The sequence below is a fragment of the Heliangelus exortis genome, chromosome 2 (genome assembly GCF_036169615.1).
Source record: "Heliangelus exortis chromosome 2, bHelExo1.hap1, whole genome shotgun sequence".
Taxonomy (NCBI): Eukaryota; Metazoa; Chordata; class Aves; order Apodiformes; family Trochilidae; genus Heliangelus; species Heliangelus exortis.
Window position 1 is genome coordinate 6,956,059 of NC_092423.1, and position 18,022 is coordinate 6,974,080.

General features: G+C 40.1%; 1 protein-coding gene across 8 annotated transcripts in view; it reads right to left on the reverse strand.

The window, feature by feature from the left end:
• Positions 1-3,794: 3,794 nt before the first annotated feature.
• The window catches only part of XYLB (xylulokinase), an 82,377-nt gene continuing 68,149 nt past the window's right edge, over positions 3,795-18,022 (reverse strand). For 7 of the 8 annotated variants that reach the window (XR_011724125.1, XM_071734654.1, XM_071734655.1 and 4 more), the window contains 4 exons: positions 16,496-16,554; positions 14,186-14,273; positions 11,859-11,953; positions 3,795-4,070 (listed from right to left, as the gene is read on the reverse strand). Coding sequence is in view for 6 of the 8 variants with exons in the window: in XM_071734654.1 (XP_071590755.1) it covers positions 3,987-4,070; positions 11,859-11,953; positions 14,186-14,273; positions 16,496-16,554 (326 nt within the window). In the remaining 2 variants the exon portion in view is untranslated. Of the gene's footprint in view, positions 4,071-8,914; positions 8,992-11,858; positions 11,954-14,185; positions 14,274-16,495; positions 16,555-18,022 lie in introns of all 8 variants that reach the window. The other variant, XR_011724124.1, reaches the window with a different exon arrangement.

Here is an 18,022-nt window from a genome sequence, read left to right on the forward strand (position 1 = left end):
CTGAAATCTGAGATCAGAGCAGTATCTGTAAGCAACAAGAGCTGCTCCTTCACCCTTAGCCCTCAGGGTATGTGCTACAAGAACACCAAATAAAATCACTGAGTTCCCACAATGGACTGGACTTTCCTGTAAGTCTGGGATCACTGCAGAAGCATCATTCTGTTTGTCAAGGGCAACTTTAAGAAGCAGCAGAGGAGCTAAAGAGTAAGAAGAGCAAAGTGGGGCTGGATTTCAGCAAGGGACAAGTTCACTCAGGCAAGTGTCACGTAAGAGAAGTTCTTAGCATCCTGCAGAAGAGCTGACATGGAAAACCATGTACTTTTGTGAGATAAGATCTCTTCTTAAAGGTCCTATCTGCTGCAGGACAGTAAAGGGTTCTAGGGGAAGATTTTTTTTTTATCTAAAAATCTTACACTCCAACCAAAGAGGCTTTACCTAGATTGCAATCAAAGCATAGGAGGTGAGCAGAGGTTGTAACTGCTCTGAATTTCCCAAAGATGCTCTACTCACACACTTCAGAGACAAGGAACTTAAAAAAAAATTAATCCTGTGTTCTTTTACCTTGCACATCACACTGTGATTTTGACCTGCACAATATGAGTGTAAAATAATAACAAGACAAGGTCCTCTGGTGCTTGGTGATTTTGTACCCAATTTGTGCAAATGTAAAACACCACACTAAAGTTTCAAGCCATGTGAAATCAGGACCACAGGCACCATCAGAGAAGCTTCACACTCCACATGAGACAGTGGTCCCCTGATATCTGAGTGATTGTTCCCACCCACCTGCTCATTTTCCTGAGCCATATTTTTAACTCGTTTGCCAATTTCAACCCAATTTTAACTGAGGATTGAGACCCCCACTAAAATCAAAATCCTGAAGTTTGCATGAAAAGTTAGTGGCTGGGGGAGAAGAAAAATCCAAATTAGCACCTTGCTGCTAGGGAAGGGATTGTAACTTAGCTGGATATTTATGACAAGCACCAAGACAAAACCATTTAGCTTTCTAAAATATTACTATTTTCTTCTACCACCCCCTAAACTGCACGCAGCAGTCTGGGGACTAAAGGTAATAGAAATACAGATTTAAAAAAATGATTTGTTGAAAGTTCTGCTTTGGTTTTTTATGGCTTTAGAAACACATCCTTCACTGTGTTGCTCTGTGATCTGTGGTGGTAGCTGCAACTCCAAAGGAAACAAAACCTGAAAAACAAAAAGGTCCCTCTGGGATCACACTGTATTCAGCTCAGTTACTCACTAAAGCAACGACAGAGCATAGACCTTTTTCAGTACATTACTTATTCAATCAGAGATCCAGCTCTCTCAGACTGATCCCTTAAGAAAAAGCAAACATCTTTTCCTGTTTGTTTCCAGCTGCATCACAGAAAACTTTAAAGACTTCAGGCTGCAAAGAAAACTGCTTCAATTTGGGTCGTGGTACACCAAGAGCTTGTGGGAAAATCCAGTGCATCTCTGATTGACTGGTGGGGGCACAGGGCCATGGAGCTAAGGAAGCTGCTTGGATTTTTCAGTGTATCTCCATGACCCACCTCCAACCTGGAGTGGCATTGCTTGTGCAGGACAAGAGCTGCAGGTCAGACAGGGATGAACAACCTCCTTGTGGTAATCAAGGTTGCTTTTTTTTTTTTTTCTTCCAGGAGATGAGATCAGTTTTCCAGCAGATTAATCTAGACTGAGAGGAGTTCAGCAGGTCTTTAAACACAGAAGCCAACCTTTCATCTAGACAAGATGGGGATGCCATGTTGCTCACTTTGAAGAACAGCCAGGTCACTTATGGGGAGGGAATCAACCTCCATCAAATATGTTGAGGCAGAAGACAGCAGCTTGCCTTTAGATTTCTGTTAGCTGAGATGTTAAGTCAGTAACCTCTCTTCTCCAGACAACCAGAATAACATAAGGTAGACAAGCTGTCAAAAAAACCCACGTGATTTTGGAAACTAAAGGGCACCAGATCCTTCCATCACTGTTCCTGTGAAAGCAAGAAGCCCCTGGTTTCTTGGCATTCCTGGAAAGACAAGAATAAAAGAGTGGTGGAAGTCTTACAGCAGTGTTTCTTCAGAGGACCCTTCTAGGGGGAGATTTATTGAGCTTCATTCTATCTGACACTAGTCAATGAACATGTCCAACTTGGGTGAGCTAGAAAAAAAACCTTGTCTATAAATTCTTATACTCCAGACACCATTCCTCAGAGGCCAGCCCTAATAAACCCATCACCACAGCAGGACTATAATTCAGTGGTGCTCAACTCCTGGCCCTTCAGAGCCTTGCATGTGAGGCTTTCCTCAGGGACTCCTACAACAAGCACAGTGCATCAGCTACCCTGAGGAAACTGTTTTAATGTCAATGTGGGACACATCACAGCCCCAGCCCAGCCCAACAGAGATGGGATACTCATCCCATTCTTCCTACCCAGAGAAGAACTCAGGCCCAAAAATTAGTTAAGCCATGTAGATGACATCCTACCAGCACCACGTAACACTTTGTTAGGAGCCACTGTACTATCTATAAATGTCCTAACGTGCTATGAGCTGGGAAACCTAAGCTTTAACCTTCTTCAGCTGAGTAAACTGACTTAGAGCCTCTTGTTTCACAGGTAAATAAAGCCACCAAGAAGAGACATCAGTCTTCTCACTCTGGTAACCCAAAGGAGACAGCCAAGACATTGTCTCCAAAGCTGCACAAACCTAAAACACCTTTCTGAATCCCCTCCCTGCATGGTTAACCTTGACATGAAACTAGTAACAAGGCAGAACTGAAGACTCATGCTGGTAACACTCCTTAAACCAGTAGGATCATTTAACTTCCATCAGTGAATTCTTCTGTACCTCTCTCTCTCTCTCCAGTCTTGCTCAATGACAAAGCAACTGCTGACAGGGGAAGCCTGTGAGAAGTATTACACATTTCAGCACTGTACCTTGGGACCCAGAATAATAAGCACATAAAAGAGATGGATGTGTATTTGTAATGCCACCTTTTAAAGTAAATGCTTAAAGGGAGTCTGCTTTAGAACTCAGAAATGTAATTCTTGACTTTCCGGAGTAATCATGCTAATATCAAAAGAAGTTATAATTATTCAGTTGTGAACATAAAGAAAAAAAAAAAAATAAAGGCACTGTTGGTACTTGCAAATGAAGGACTTAAATATAAAAAGAAGAGCAAAGGAGGAATGTTCCCAATCTCACTGCCTTTTGAAACAGAAAGGAAACATATAAAACTTCCCACATTTGTTCCCTTATTTTCTTTTTTAACTTAGCTGGTGTCAAGTAAAATATAGTACAATAGTGTCTGCATCACACAAGGCCTCTGTGCTTTCCACAATTTATAAAATCCAACCACATCATGTTTTATCACACAACAGACTTTACATCCATAGAGTCATAGAACAAGAATTCCCCTTTCCTGAGGATCCCAGGGAGTCTTTCATGACTTTAATCAGCCTTCACCCCACAAATCTCCGCATATTAAAGAAAGATGGGATTAAGTCTGAGTTCTTATGCTTTCTCTCAGTGTCACGTAGGCAAAGATACAAACATTGACAAGTTACAGATGTACAGAAAGATAGTTTCAAAAGATTTAAGCAGAAGCTGTAGAATTAAGATACTGTGCTGGGTAGGTATGCAGAGAGGCCAGGATGCCCAACACATGGAATCAAAGCTGGTACAGGTGGGTAGAATGATTCATACCTGCAATGGACTTGACTTTGTTATCCAGCTATTCCCAAGCAGCAACATGTAGAAAGCACCCAAGAAAAACTGAAGTCACAAACACACAGAGCAACATGATGCTTTTTTAATCAAGTTTTCAATCACAATGGAATTTTTTCCACGAACACAGACATTTAAAAATTATTTGTCTACAAAGAGGAACAAAATGATTTAAACAACTCCAGTAAATTCTGAGCAAATCTTTTGTGATCTTCTCCTTGGGAGTCCACTCTTCTGACGACCTATAAATTTTGTTTGCTTCTATTTCACAAGACAAGAAGAGGTTGCATTACAGATAACCTTCTGTTCAAGCTCAGCATATCTCCTCAGAAGTGGACGATAGAGCTAAAAATGAAAAAGAAATAACTATGTCTAGGTTGAAAAATTAGAGTCTTAAATCACACCACAGTCAGACCTGAAGAATGCAACATCTTTGTAGGTACCTGAAGGTTTGTGGGGTTTTCCCCAATTTGTTCAAGAAAATGGTGCAGTCTTCCTCTTTCACAATCTCCTTTACAGCTCAGTTTTATGATAGGCACAGGTTGTTCCTATTGTGGCTGTTTTCTTGCTATAAGCATGTCATTACTTCCAGAGGAAGCTGCTCTGCTAATGTCACCTCTCCCTGTGTGCCATGCCCCTTGGTAATAGCTGTCCTAACCACCCAGGCAGAACTCCTGTCCTTGCCTCCCTCTGCTCCCTCAGGATGGATCACTGCCTCTGTCCCCTCCTCCTGCCTTGCTAATAAGCACCCTGCCACCCCCTAGCACACTCTAACTCCCCTCTCAGAAAGGTCCTCTTTGGCCAATATGCCAATCAGGGTCTTCTAAAATACACTTCACACTCCCTCTCTTGCCCTCCTCATACTCCTATATCTGTTTAACCTTCTTTTCTCCTTCACATCTTTCACAGCCATGACTTTTCTCATCCATGAGCTCCTTCTTGGCCGTGGTCCTCACCCCCTGATCCCAGACCCAGGGGGATAAATGGAGACTCAACTTGTTTCCACAGCTACACTGAGAATGTGAGTAGCTTTTTGTATTTCCCTAGCTAGAATTCTCCAGGAATTTTTAAATCCAGAATTGTTACAACCTTGAAAGGAAAATCAAGACTCAAATGTATTCAAAACCCCAGATGCAAAAATGCCCCATGCTTTTGGATATGGGCAAGATCCATGTTGGGATTTGTTTCATTCTTTACCTTTTTTGTTTTCCCCTCTGCCTCAAATCCATCCCAGGACATATGGCAGAAGATGAGCTGCTTGGGTATGACCTGGTTACATAGCAGAAACCCTGAATAGAGCCCAGTCCTACAGCTGGCTCCAACCCAAACTGTATTTCATCTAGGTCTTGGAGATCCACCTTCTTATCTCCTCTTTCTGGTTTTGACTGTGATAAAATCAGCAGCTTGACAAGCCATACCAGGACAGATTTACTCATCTGCTGGCTCAAGAAAACAAAGAAGGGACTGTCAGGAGCCAGCATGGGGTCTGGTGCAGGCTTGAGCAGTCCTTAGGAGGATGCCACAAGGTCATATCCCTGCTGAATGAATCCTAAGGGCCTCCAGTCAAGTCTGCAAAGCCTCTGCACTGATGTTATTCATAATCAGGGCAATCTAGCTCCTGGCTCCAGGTTCAGAGAGGTTATAGAGCCATAATGAATCATACCCAGTAAACTGAATTACTGCTCTCATCAATAAGTCAGATCCAGCATTTAAATGCATTTTATCCTTTTCCAGATACGAGCCACAGCCAACAACTGTACATCCACAAAAAAATTCAAGAGAAGATGTTTCATATGTAAACTATGAAGCTGCAGGAAGAGACAGGGTTTTTCTTGTGTAGTTTTATGCACAGTCCTGCAGTAGCTTCAGTGCCTGTGACAATCAGACTTCCTCAGATGAAGGAAAAACAAATCACATTATCTGCTCCTCTAGGAAACAAAGAATTAGCTTCTTTGGTTCTTGTGTTTCAGTTGATGGGAAAGCATTCTCCTGAATGACAGCTTCACTCAGAACACTGAAACCTGTATTTCTCTCTTCATTCCCACTTCCACCTTCCACAATGGGAGGTGAGAGGAACTTAATGGCCAAATTCTGCAGAAGCAACCTAGTTTGGCCAACTCCTGTAGCATCTGGTTGGTAAGGGAGAAGTTAAAGTACACGTCCTCAACTGACTATACAAAAGGGAAGAAGAAAAGGAGTAGCTACAGCAAATGGAAAGAAACACTGTTTGCCAGCCAAGACCTCATCAGGACAGTTTTTAAACCCACCTGACAGTGACTAACTGAGCCTTACTATGTCTCAAACTTACACTGAAACAAACAGAAACCTTCTCACCCCTACTTCTGCAGCAGAATCACTCAGAGACTCTGGGCAAGTCGTTCAAAATGTTTGTGCCCCAAATCCTCTCCTCCACAGGACAGCAGTACTGAGATCCATGGAGCTTTATGGGGTTACAAAATAAAATGCACCACTCTTATGAAACACCACATGACTCAGCATGGCATTTGTAACTAACTACATGAGTGCCCTGGGGGTTCAGTGAAGTGTGTGTATATATTTATTCTTTTCATGTTCCCAAAGAACATTATTGCTCCCATTTCTACTAAATATGTGTATCAGAGTAAACAAAATATGGAGTAGGCCACTATGGCTATACTGGGAGTATGTCAAAACAAAACCAGCTCTTTTATTCACTGAAGCATTGATAACCAAGCCTCACTATTTCTCCCTTTGCTGTTCTGTGTGTTTCATAAACCCGTGGCACTTCCCAACAAAGATTCAGCAGAGCAGAGCTGCAGTGGTGAGCTCAGCCCCTGAGAATCAGGCTCCACATCCCTGATCCAGCTGGATTTTTATGAAATACACAGCAGCACATTTACTAGAAGGCAGGGGGAAGTATTATTGTTAGTACATCGCTCTAAATTAAAATGTGTCAAAATAAATGAACAACCACATTTACTGATACAGTTTCTTTTCCTGTTTATTTGACTTAAGCACTTAGCTTGCTAATTGAGAAAATTCAGGCATTTGCAATAAGCTTCTCAGCCATTAATGTAAATGAATGCTGCATTATGGGCCATCTGAAAAAAATGCAAACAAAAGATTAAGAATATTCTTTGTTCTCTGTTCCTGTTCATTTTGGGTAAAAAGCAGTGCCTTCACAGGGCTAAGCCAAAGTCTTAAATTCCTCTTCCTCAGGGAATTTGGCTGTAATACCCCAGTACATCATGGCTGATAAGCTCAGCAGTACAGCAAGCTTTTCACAAGCAGTATTTCACATGCCAGCTTGACACCAGCTCAAGGTTGGGGCCAAAGCAGTGCAGGTCCCATGAAGTACAGAGCAGAAAAGCCAAAGTGCTCTGACCAAACCCATGGCCTGAGCATGCACACAGCTGTGTCTCTGAAAGATGCTTCTCTACATCTGGTGTGACTGAACTGCCTCTGCAGAACCTTGACCAACTCCTCTTAAGTGATTCCAGGAGCCTTTTTCCTGAGGCAATTATACAGATTTATTTTTATAATTGAGGTCCAAAGGGAATAAAGAACTCTCAGTGATGCATAAAAACTCAAGGACATAAATTCTCTGTCATAGTCTCAAACCTAATATATCAGACCATAATATTTAACAAAAGTAATTACATGTATCACAACATGAACCTTATTATTGTCCATAATTTAATTACTGTCCTTACTATATTATGGTCTTTTCTCCTTATCTCTATAGCCTACTCCACAACATTAGCTACATTCTGATGGCTTCATTTAACAAATCCTAAACTTCTCTCCTGGGACAACTTGGCCACAATCCAACAGTCCCACAAATAACTAAGAAAATGCTTATGATAAATATTGCATTATAACAGAGAATAACTTAAGCTGTCCTCCCAGGAAAATGCATTCAAAGAAATGCTACCTTGCTCTGTAGTCCAAACCAAATATATTATTATACCCTATATTTTATCTGACCATAACCCAATGAACTCATCAAGGCTTTTACTGTCCCTTTGCACAACATCTAGGACAATAGGACATTGCTCCTTCCTCTCTCTAAAAGTAAAACCAGCAACAAATTTATACCACAGGTGACAATCAACATGGATCCATCTATAGCAAGGCTATGTTAGCCAATGTTTGGAGCAATTAAAAATTTACAAATTACAAAGATGATGCTGATAATTCTATAGTTTTAATCTACCTGAGTACATTTAAACTCCCCTGAGGAGATTAAAATTATTCAGTCCTTCACAAACTCTTGTGACTTTTAATAGTCTGGGGTTTTTTATTTTTTATTTTTTAAAACTTGGAGAGATCTGCTTAAGAAATCAAAAGATATAGATGTTTTAGTTTTAAATCAGAGCAGTTGCTCAACTTTCTTAAAATAGAAATGATACATTTAAAATAGAAAGAGTATGATAGTGTGCAGAAACACTCTGAACACTCCTCCAAGGAGCCCCACCTCAGTTACTTTATTTACTTTGGATGCTCATTCTGTAAACCTATCTTAATTGGTTTAACAGGCTAAAAAAAAAAAAAAAATTATTGAATTATTTGCTACCAAATCACCTTAATCAAACTCCCGTCAATATCTATTATCATATTTTTGTGGCTGTATTATTATTATTATTACCTACTTTGCACTAAATTACTAACCTAAACCAATTCTAGAAGACAACCTTCCCCCTCCAAAATCTAACTCAACAAAAATACCATTATTTTAAATCAATAAATAGGTTATTATAACCTTCTTGATTAATAGGGTCACTTCTATTAACTCACCTCCTTACAAGGCAATTCACCAAAGTCAAGAAAACCTGTTAGATCTACCTTTTCACTTCTTGAATATTTGCAGGATTAATACATCTCAGTAGAGTCAATAATGCAATCTAAATTACACATCCAGAAGTAGTGGACTGCACTGTGCCTTTTCCCTACAAAACCCTATACAACAATATTACAATAAATCTGACACAACATCGTAGGCCCATGGCTTGTATAAACACAAGTGATCAACTTCAGATAATCATGTTCCCTTTCATGCTTTTTTGCTTAATTAACCAACTAGCCAACCAGCTCTGCTTTAATAGGTTACTAAAATTGAGCTGAATTCTAATGTTGGAATAATAGATTAAATCTGTCTGTTAATATATATTTATTGCTGAAAATCTTCTGGTGATTTCTGTCGTGCTTACTGGTTCTGATTAATGTTTTTCCTTGGAGGAGTGAGGAGGCTCCAAAGAGGTGAGATGACTTTCTAATTTTTGCTGTTCTGAAAACAGAGAAGAATTCATCAGGTTAACCAGCAGATGACTGACTTCAGCTGGCCTGGCTGAGTAAGTGACCAAAGCCTAGACTCATGATGGTTACCACCAGAATACCTTATAACCTGCTTGGGTACTGAGAGTGTCAGAAACAAGCTCACACCATATAAATATACTGTGAAATCAGGTTCATCTAATAGACTTAGTAGCCACAGAGGGTGACTTATCCTCTCTGAAATAGTCTCTTCCAGACAGGATGGTCTACTACAGGGTAAAGTCACTTCTTTGCCAGAGAAGTTGGAGCCTATGGGAGCTCAGTTTCCATTAGCTGCCAACTCATCACCCATCACAAGCTCTGTGTCTCACATCTTGTGACCTTACTCTTTTACCTGCCCATCAGCTAATTGAACCAGAAGAGCTGGTTTGTGTGCCCTACTTTTCCTTCCTGAAATCACATTCATTACCACAAATGACCCTTCAGGAACCAAAGAAACACTTCTTTTATTTTTTTGTTCCTGGAAAGCCCAACTACACGCTTAAGCCTTGCAATGAAGCTACATCAAACTGTTGTTTGACCTCTGTCTGCAAGAGGTTTTCCTCCCTCCAATGATCTAACACATGTTGCCTCCACCCTATATCAGGAAAGAAAGGATGAAATCAGAGCAGATTGCTGTGTTATGACCTGGTTTTTCTCCACCCTGCCAAGATTTAGCTGTAGTTGTCCAAAAAACAGGGGGAAGCGGTCTGAGGAATTTCACACTGGTTAGCCAGACTTTTTCAGAAAAGCTCCTCAGTGAGACAGAACTAACCTCAGGATGACTTTGAAGTTTATAAAAAGAACTATCATTTCAGTGAAATCCTCTAACCTCAACAGAAGGAAATTGGATGGACAGGGAGATGCAGCTCTGTAAAAAACAGAATCAAACTGACTCATCACATTACGAATTTTTACTGCACTGTTCATGCTAACACACTGACAGGCCCTCTGGCTTCCTGCAGTTTCACAGCCATGAAACTAGTCAGGGAATCCACCATCAACTGCAAAATTGTAGGATGGGAAGGGAAAAAAAAATGCTGTGGAATACATAATTACAAGAAGCTGCTTTTAAGGGAACGAAGCTGGCAAGCTAAGTTAAAGAGCAGGAACAGCTTTCTTCACATGCTGTCTGGCCACTACCCTCTCTATCATTCCCTCCCTTCTACTGGGGCAATAATTCACTCCTGTACATCATTTAAAACCAATAAAAAGATGTGCTATGAGAGCCAGGTCTAACCAAGTGGAAAAAGAGAAGGAAAGTATCGAGAGGGAGATAATTAACTCTTTTGGCTTCCAGGCCATTGTATGCAGACAGTAAAATAGAAAAGGGGTAAATGAATTCCCTGCTGATCTTCCCATTAGGTTAGCTCAGCCCCTGAAGGGGTACAAGGTGCTTGCTGGCCTTGCAAAGTCCCCGTGAGTGACGGCTGCATTCCCTGCCCTTGAGTTTTACAGCTGAAGCAGCACCAGGGGGTCAACAGGAGGGCTCTGAGCCCTCTCCACCTCCTCACAAGTCAGCCTGGCAGCTTTTCAGCTGACAGCATTTTTGGGGGCAACAGGGCAGCAGCGTGAGGTTGAATCAGACACCAGGGATCTGCTCTTGAAGTGTGTGCCCTGCCCAAGGCTTCAGCTGAAACACAGACGACACAGGCCCCTGCTGTTAATTATTTTATCTTTTGAAACGAAGGGGGAAGGTTGAGTAAATGAGATCAGATCAATCAAGTTTAAATTATTCAATGTCTTAATATTTCTGAAGGGGACTTCTGTTCGATTACTGAGCTCCTCCATCTCAGTTAATAATTAAATAATATGCTGGCAGGCACAATGCAGCATGATCATTTCTATTATTACTCATGATGATATCTGGTTCTCTACTACACGTGTAGCTGGGAGTTTGTAGTTTTGGCAGATCATTAATTTCCCAGTTTAAATAAAAGCTTTAAAACCTTGTAGTTAGGGCACATCCAAATCTCATAATCGGAGAGTGTATGGCTGTGTTAGAAACACCTTTCTTTGTTTAAATTTGTGTGCTATAAGAATATTGCTATATTATATTATTTATTTATGGAAATTATATTTCTGAAGCTGTTGTAAATTAAAGCCTTTGACACCTGATAGCAAGAGGTGTAGTGTTGCACTGGAGAGCTCAAGATAACCATTCCTTCCTTGGTTTTACAGAGGCTGGAACCACAGAGTTAGTTATTTCTTTTGCTTTAGTGATGTGGCTCCACAAAGCACAAACTTCACCTCCAGATGCCTTGAAATTCCCAGGATGAGCATGGTGCCAAAGACCTGCACCTACTGAATCCTTGCAGTTGGATGCAACTTTCTTTGCACTTTCCAACTGGGAGCTACAAGTGAAGATACACAATTGCTGAGCATTGTTTAAGATCAGGCAGGAAGGATATTTGGGGATGTTTTCTAAAAGGCCAGAAAGCATGGTCACCATGCCTTTTCTGCTTGCTGCAAACAACTCAAGACTATTTTGTCGGTATTATCAGCTACAACCTGAATGACCAGTCCAAATTCAACCTACTATATCATTTTTTCTGTCCTTTAAAGAACAGGTTTTGCCCTCTGATCACAGCCAGTTATATGAAAAAAAAAAACAAAAAAAACAAAAAAAAAAACAACTCACACAGACCTGGGATGGACTGATCAGCTTATTGCTTCATTACAAGACTTAATATGTCCCAAAATCAAATCTATCTTTCCAAAAAGGAATAAGAATTGTGTAACCAAATCTTTCTTAATATATTTTACTCAAAGAATTAGTAAAATCACTACATTGTGAAGACAGAATATGAAAAGAAAAATGGTGTTCCCAGGTTTGCTCACCTCCTCAGCCCCAGCAGTTGGTGTGACAGCCAATTTAGGCTCTGGTGCTAATTTCACAATATCAGCCAAGGACACATTCGTCTCAGCCACAAGCCCTGCAATAAGAATCACAATACTGATCAATGCAAAAAGCAAGATGAGGGATGTGCCTTGACTCCCTGGTAAATTAATACAGTATATTGATCTTTCCTGGTCAGGTCAGCATTCAGGATTGAAGGATAAATGGCAGAAGATCTTACATTCCAACACGTTAGCCTGGGAAGTGGGGATTCTGTGATTGAGCTTTTGCCAATCACTCAATTTGTACCCTGGAGAATAGGTAAGCAGCAGAAATGCTACTCAACAGTATCAGTAATTATTTATGGTTACAAAAATACAGTAAACAGCAATGAAAATATGTGGAAGCAAGGGATTCAAGGACAAGATGTGACTAAACAAAAAAGGAAGAAAAATGAAAACACTGTCAAGAAAATATGCTACAAATTATTAAATATCTTTATATGTAAGGAAGCAGAATAATAGGGGAGTTCTGCTACTACAGCATTTTGCTTTGCAAGTGAATCATAGCACTTCAGGATTTCCTTGTTACACCTGCTAAGAACCCCAGGCTAAGTGCAGAACACCCTACTTGTAGATGTGCACTGCAATATTATTAAGGAGCCCCTGCCATCAATATTTCATTTATATTAGCAAGTCTTCACGTTTACTCGATTCCTTTGCCTGGCCAAGAGTGAGCCAGCTGAGAGCATCAATCAAAAATGCCATTTAGAAACACACACAGCATCCCCCTGGGGCTTGGCTGGCCCAGTACCTGAGCTAAGGAGTCCCTCCAGCAGCACAGCATCTGAAATCAAACACTGTCAACCAAGCCTCAAGATTTCCTATGCCAAACTGGCAGAGGGAATTCACAGCTTCCATACGTATGAAATATCTACAAAACACTTGAATGACTGCTCTGCATTCCACGTGCCCTCCCATGCATCAGGTGCTGGGCAGCTTCTGGCAGCTTCTGAAGCAGTCGGCAAAATTCGAGTGCAGAGAAAAACAGTTTGGAAACTTGGCCCCCAAAAGTGAAAAATGGTCCCACTGTGACTTCAAGCACACTGATAACCTAACAGTGCAGTTTCCACCATCTTGCAAAAACATACTTTGCCTGACAGAGCCCTTGTGCCTTCCCTGGAAAGAAAGAGGGGAGAGCATGATGTGTGCATTAAATACATTGACTCAAGATTTTGGCTATGCAATTTTCTGTGCTGTTTTCATGTGCAAGAGAGCACATAGTCTTCAGATGCTCTAATCTGACAGCAGAATTTGCTTTTAAAATTAAAAATTATCTGATTCATCTGATATCTTTTCCATGCTTGTTGTAATCCCATGATCTCACATGAATTTGTACAGAGGCTTTGTAAGGTTCAAATTCTAAAGCTTCTAATCAAAAAAACTGAGGCTAAAAAAAGTTGGCCTAAATAAGAATTTCAGAATTTGGTATATATTCTTTGATTTATTTTTTTTTAGTTGCAAGTTATTAGAAATTGTTTGAATACATAAACACATATACAAATAAACATTAATAAAATTTTCAGCCTGGGATTCAATCTTAAATCATTGATGTCCTCCTCCTTAACATACACCTATGTGCATTAATAGATATAAGTTAATTAATACTTTTAAATCTGGGACTTGGACTGCTGCTTTACAGTGAATGATGAAGTACATAATCAAAATGATTGGTAAACCTAAGAGCATCCCAAGATTTATGCTGCAACAAGATAAAGTGCATACTTGAGCATAGAGCCCAGGACATTTTGCATATCCTTGGTCTTGACATCTGAAAGCTGGATAATACTTACTTGGTCACCAGTATTACTGGCCCTGTCATTCTTGCCTTCTCTGATCTTGGCTAGGATTGAACTATGGTTTGGATTGACCATTCCAGCAATCCAGTTCACAGCCTGCTCCATACAAACCAGGGCTGGAGGCTACCCCAGCACCTTCACTGAGCTGTATCATTCCAAGAGCAGCACATGGAAATAGCCACTTAACACATTAATGTCCTAAACCTTCCCCAGTCAGTATCAACAGTTTCCAGGCCCTGCTCTTGGGTTGAGAAGCAGCCACCAGACTTGAATTATAATGTAAATGTTATTCTTGGGCCTGATTCAAGTATCCTAGCAAAAGCACAAGAGCAAAAAGAAAAAACCCTCTTTGACCTAAGCGTCCTTCCAGCAAGATCCACCCAGCTTTATTCTCCCCTCATTTTCAGTAATGTTAATCCCAAGTATTAACCTACTGAAATGAAAAGCCCAGACTCAGAAGTATCTCCTTACCATGAATTGCTCTGTAAGCACTTCCCAGACAAGCAGAGTTGGCAGTATCAATAGTGTACACTGGTGCGTTGAACACGTCAGACAGGACCTGAGAAGTAGCAAAGCATCAGTCACACATGTCCAGGAAAGACAAGGGATCAGCAATCCCCTATCACTGCTTAGCAAAACAAGGAACTACACAGTACACCTCAGCCAAGCATTTGGTTATCCAGGGCAAGCAGCACCACAAGCAACAGTGAATCCTGAACTTGTCACACAAGAGGGTACTGGTAAATCTGAGCTAGAGATGTAGCTTAAGCCAAGAAATTAAGTCCCAGTTCTCTCCAGGCCTCTTTACGACAAGTTCAGAGAAATCTGGGTCAAGCATTTTCTCCCTCATAAGCACAAACAATTAGCTTGTGCCAAAGGCTTATGTCAGGGCAAGGAGAACTGCTCAGGAACCCAAAACTGCTGCCTGCTGGCTTCTATCACATTTATGGCTGAGCCAAGTGAGAAGGAAGGAGAGGAGGAACCAGTCGTGCCTACCCGGTTCTCAAATTCAATAAAAGAAAAGCTCTAGCATGAAGGCCTTCTAGGCTTGTCTTCATCACCTCCACCATTCCCATCATATTAGGGTTGGCAGGAAGAATGACACCGGATGGTTATCCAGCCTCTACATCTGCCAGAAATTTTCCTGTATTCAAGGGATCCTTAGCTATATCAAGACACTTTTCAACTTGGCTTGAGCAATAGAAAGAAAATTTTACAAGCAAAAAATTTGTTATGGTATCCAACAGATACTAAAATTACTCAACCACACATGATTTGGCATTAAAAACAACTCCAGGCATCTCACATTTACTGAGCACACGCACGCTTCCCCACAGTGTAGGTTTAGGAATAGAAATATAAAAAAAATGAAAAGCTAAGACATATTTGGATAGAGACATGGGAGGTTCAAGAACCTTTTTCAGAAAACATTGTCAAGAAACTCTCCCCATGTTGCTTTCATCAGTTCTAGAATTGCAGGTATCCCTCAGGCTGAGCACCATGAGAAGCAGACTAACAATTCAGATTTAATGTGTGCTTTTCCCTTTTAGCAACAGGAGTAGAGTATCACCAAATTTAAATCAGTATCACAAAGTATGAAATAAGGACACAGTGTCCAGAAATCCAAACCATTTGGATTAGTGACCTGCAACAGCAGCCCAGGGGTTTACAGTCCCACTGATGATGGGCCCCAGGGCTTCAGAAAAAATGACTAAGATATTCAATCCATATATGCTATAGAAAAAATAGTATGTGATACTTCTAAAGGATTTTGACTCTTTCTCTGAAGATTTGTGGGGAATCCGCAAATAAAAACCTTTGAAAATCACCGATTTTCATATTTTTAAATGAAGCTAACTAATTACTAACAAGAATCCAATAAGCCTTTGCACACTTAAAACTCTCTTCTGGGAAGATAACCAAGTCAGTATTGCTTAACTCCACTTGTAAGCAAGCACTGAGGGATACATGAAGTTCTGCACAAGAGGACAAATGGAAAATTAATCATGGTATCTATGAGAAAGCCCTGTAGAAATTTAAAAGTCACGGAGTGTTGGTTTCACTGCCCATCCTGACAACCAATACTGCCAGACTGTTTCAGCACATTCCCATCTTCATCTCATCTCTAATAGGTATTTCCTCTAATTACAAAGGAATTGTAAATTCTTTTAGACAGCAGGGTGGGATGGTTTTTGCACCTCTGCAGAACTTCATCCTATACAGCTCTACTCTATCCTGCTGTAACACTGCAAATAACTACCTTTTGTGTCACAAGTATAAAATCAAAATTATTCAAAGTTCATATATATCATTGACATTTGAAAGTGTGGTCTCTCTAATGAATAATGTTAAGAGAAACTGTTAGAGGTTTAACTGTTAAAATATTTTACTGTGTTTCATGTGGTGATTAATCAAATACCACATATGTTATAAAAAGCTTCCCAGAACTACGGAGAAAGCTGCCCTACAACATTTTTAAGATATTTTCCTAGGTTGTCTCTCTTGAAGTGTAAAATATAGGAGTTACTGAAATCTGATTAATTAAATCAGTCTTTTGTAGCCCTGGAACAAATTATCCAAAATTGACCATAATAAGGGTGGAAGCTGTTATTTTTCATGCAACTGATATGGTTTCTGAGGTTTAGATTAAATGAAAAAGAAGGATCTAATTAACTAGTGATTGAATTAAGTGGATGGTACTGTATTGATCATATTATTTTAAGACACTTCTGATGAGTTTTAAAAGCAAGTTCAGTTCAAAGGATTTAGTTTTCTACTTACCTGTAAGATCTTTCTATTGTGGGATGCACCACCAGTAGCCAAAATCCTTGTTCTGGGCACTACAATGCAATACAACACAAAGATCAGACTACAAGTGCATATTATCAAGATTTGCACTACTGAACCAAGCAATGAGAACAAGGAGGTGGGAGTCAGATGGTCTGGGCTCACTCTCTGTAACTCTCTTATTTACCTTTTGTAGAAAAGGAGATAAGGCTAATTGCTCAGCTTTCCAAGGCACATTAGAAAACTTCCTTAGAAGAGGCAAAATAACCATTGCAGATCTATTCTGTGGTTGTTATTGTGGTGCTATCAAAGTCAGGGAGATTTGCAAGAGAGTTATGCAATAAGAAAGGCAGATTACAATACCACAGCTCTGGTTTGAGGTGAGGTTGGTTTGGCTCATAGCTGTATATATACAAACTGACAGATAACCTTTAAATTCAGCAGCATTTTCCATACTCATCCCCTCATGATGTTCACAGTCAGAATTCACTGAAATTTGGTCAATCTCTGTATGCTTGAATGATAATAAAGTGTAAAAAAAGATAATTCAAGACTTTCCAAGTCACTTCAACAAAATAAATTTTTTAAATCTGAATCCTTATCCAGTGCAAACCCACAGCTTCGGGGGTGTTAAAAATTAGCCTGCAGTCTAAAGTTTTTACAGAAGGTAAAAACTTCCTTCTCACATTCCCTGAGCATCTGTCCTGTGCCTCATCACTTATTTGTATGCACACTTCTCTGGAGCCCAGCACACAACTAGCCATGCATCTGTCCATAACCACAGTTTTGCAAGGCATTATGAATGCCAGCAGTCCAAATGATCTCACTGAAATTCTTCAAAGGCTTAAAAAAACAAAAACAAAAAAATGCACATGAGTACTTTGATATCATATATTTTAAAAGTCTAACCACCTGATTAACCTGATTCATAACAATAATAAGATATACCCTCTTGTACACCCTCCTGAAAAGGGAATTTTACTGTGGTTATGGTTTTATTATCTTAACCTTCTATTTAATAAAAGCTAAAGATAATTTATTTCTCAGAAGGCAAAGTTGGCCAACTTACACTGCTGCCCTAAGTAACATATTGCCATTTATCCCTTCAAGTATCTTAATGAAAAAAGCCCTCAGGAAAGAATTAGAATTAAAAAAGAAGATACAGCCCACCGTGCTGTATCTAGGCTCACACCTAGGTGCTCAGGTGGAGTCCAAGACCCAGACAAAGCATTGCATGGGAGACCTTATTTTACCGATAGATTTAATTTTATTTTCCTCTTTGGAGGATATTCAGTGATGCACAAGTTGGGGTTTAAAAGCCATTAGGATCTCTGTCAGTGTCAGTAAACAAATAAAACAAACAGCAGAGTGATTCCTGGGGGAAAACAAGTTTCAATTATGCCAACACAGAGTGACAGATCCCTGCCAAGATTATCACAACAACATAATAGCACAGAAACCACTGCAAAATAACTACCAAGCCTCTGGTTCCCAGAAACCAAATTGAACTCTACATTATTT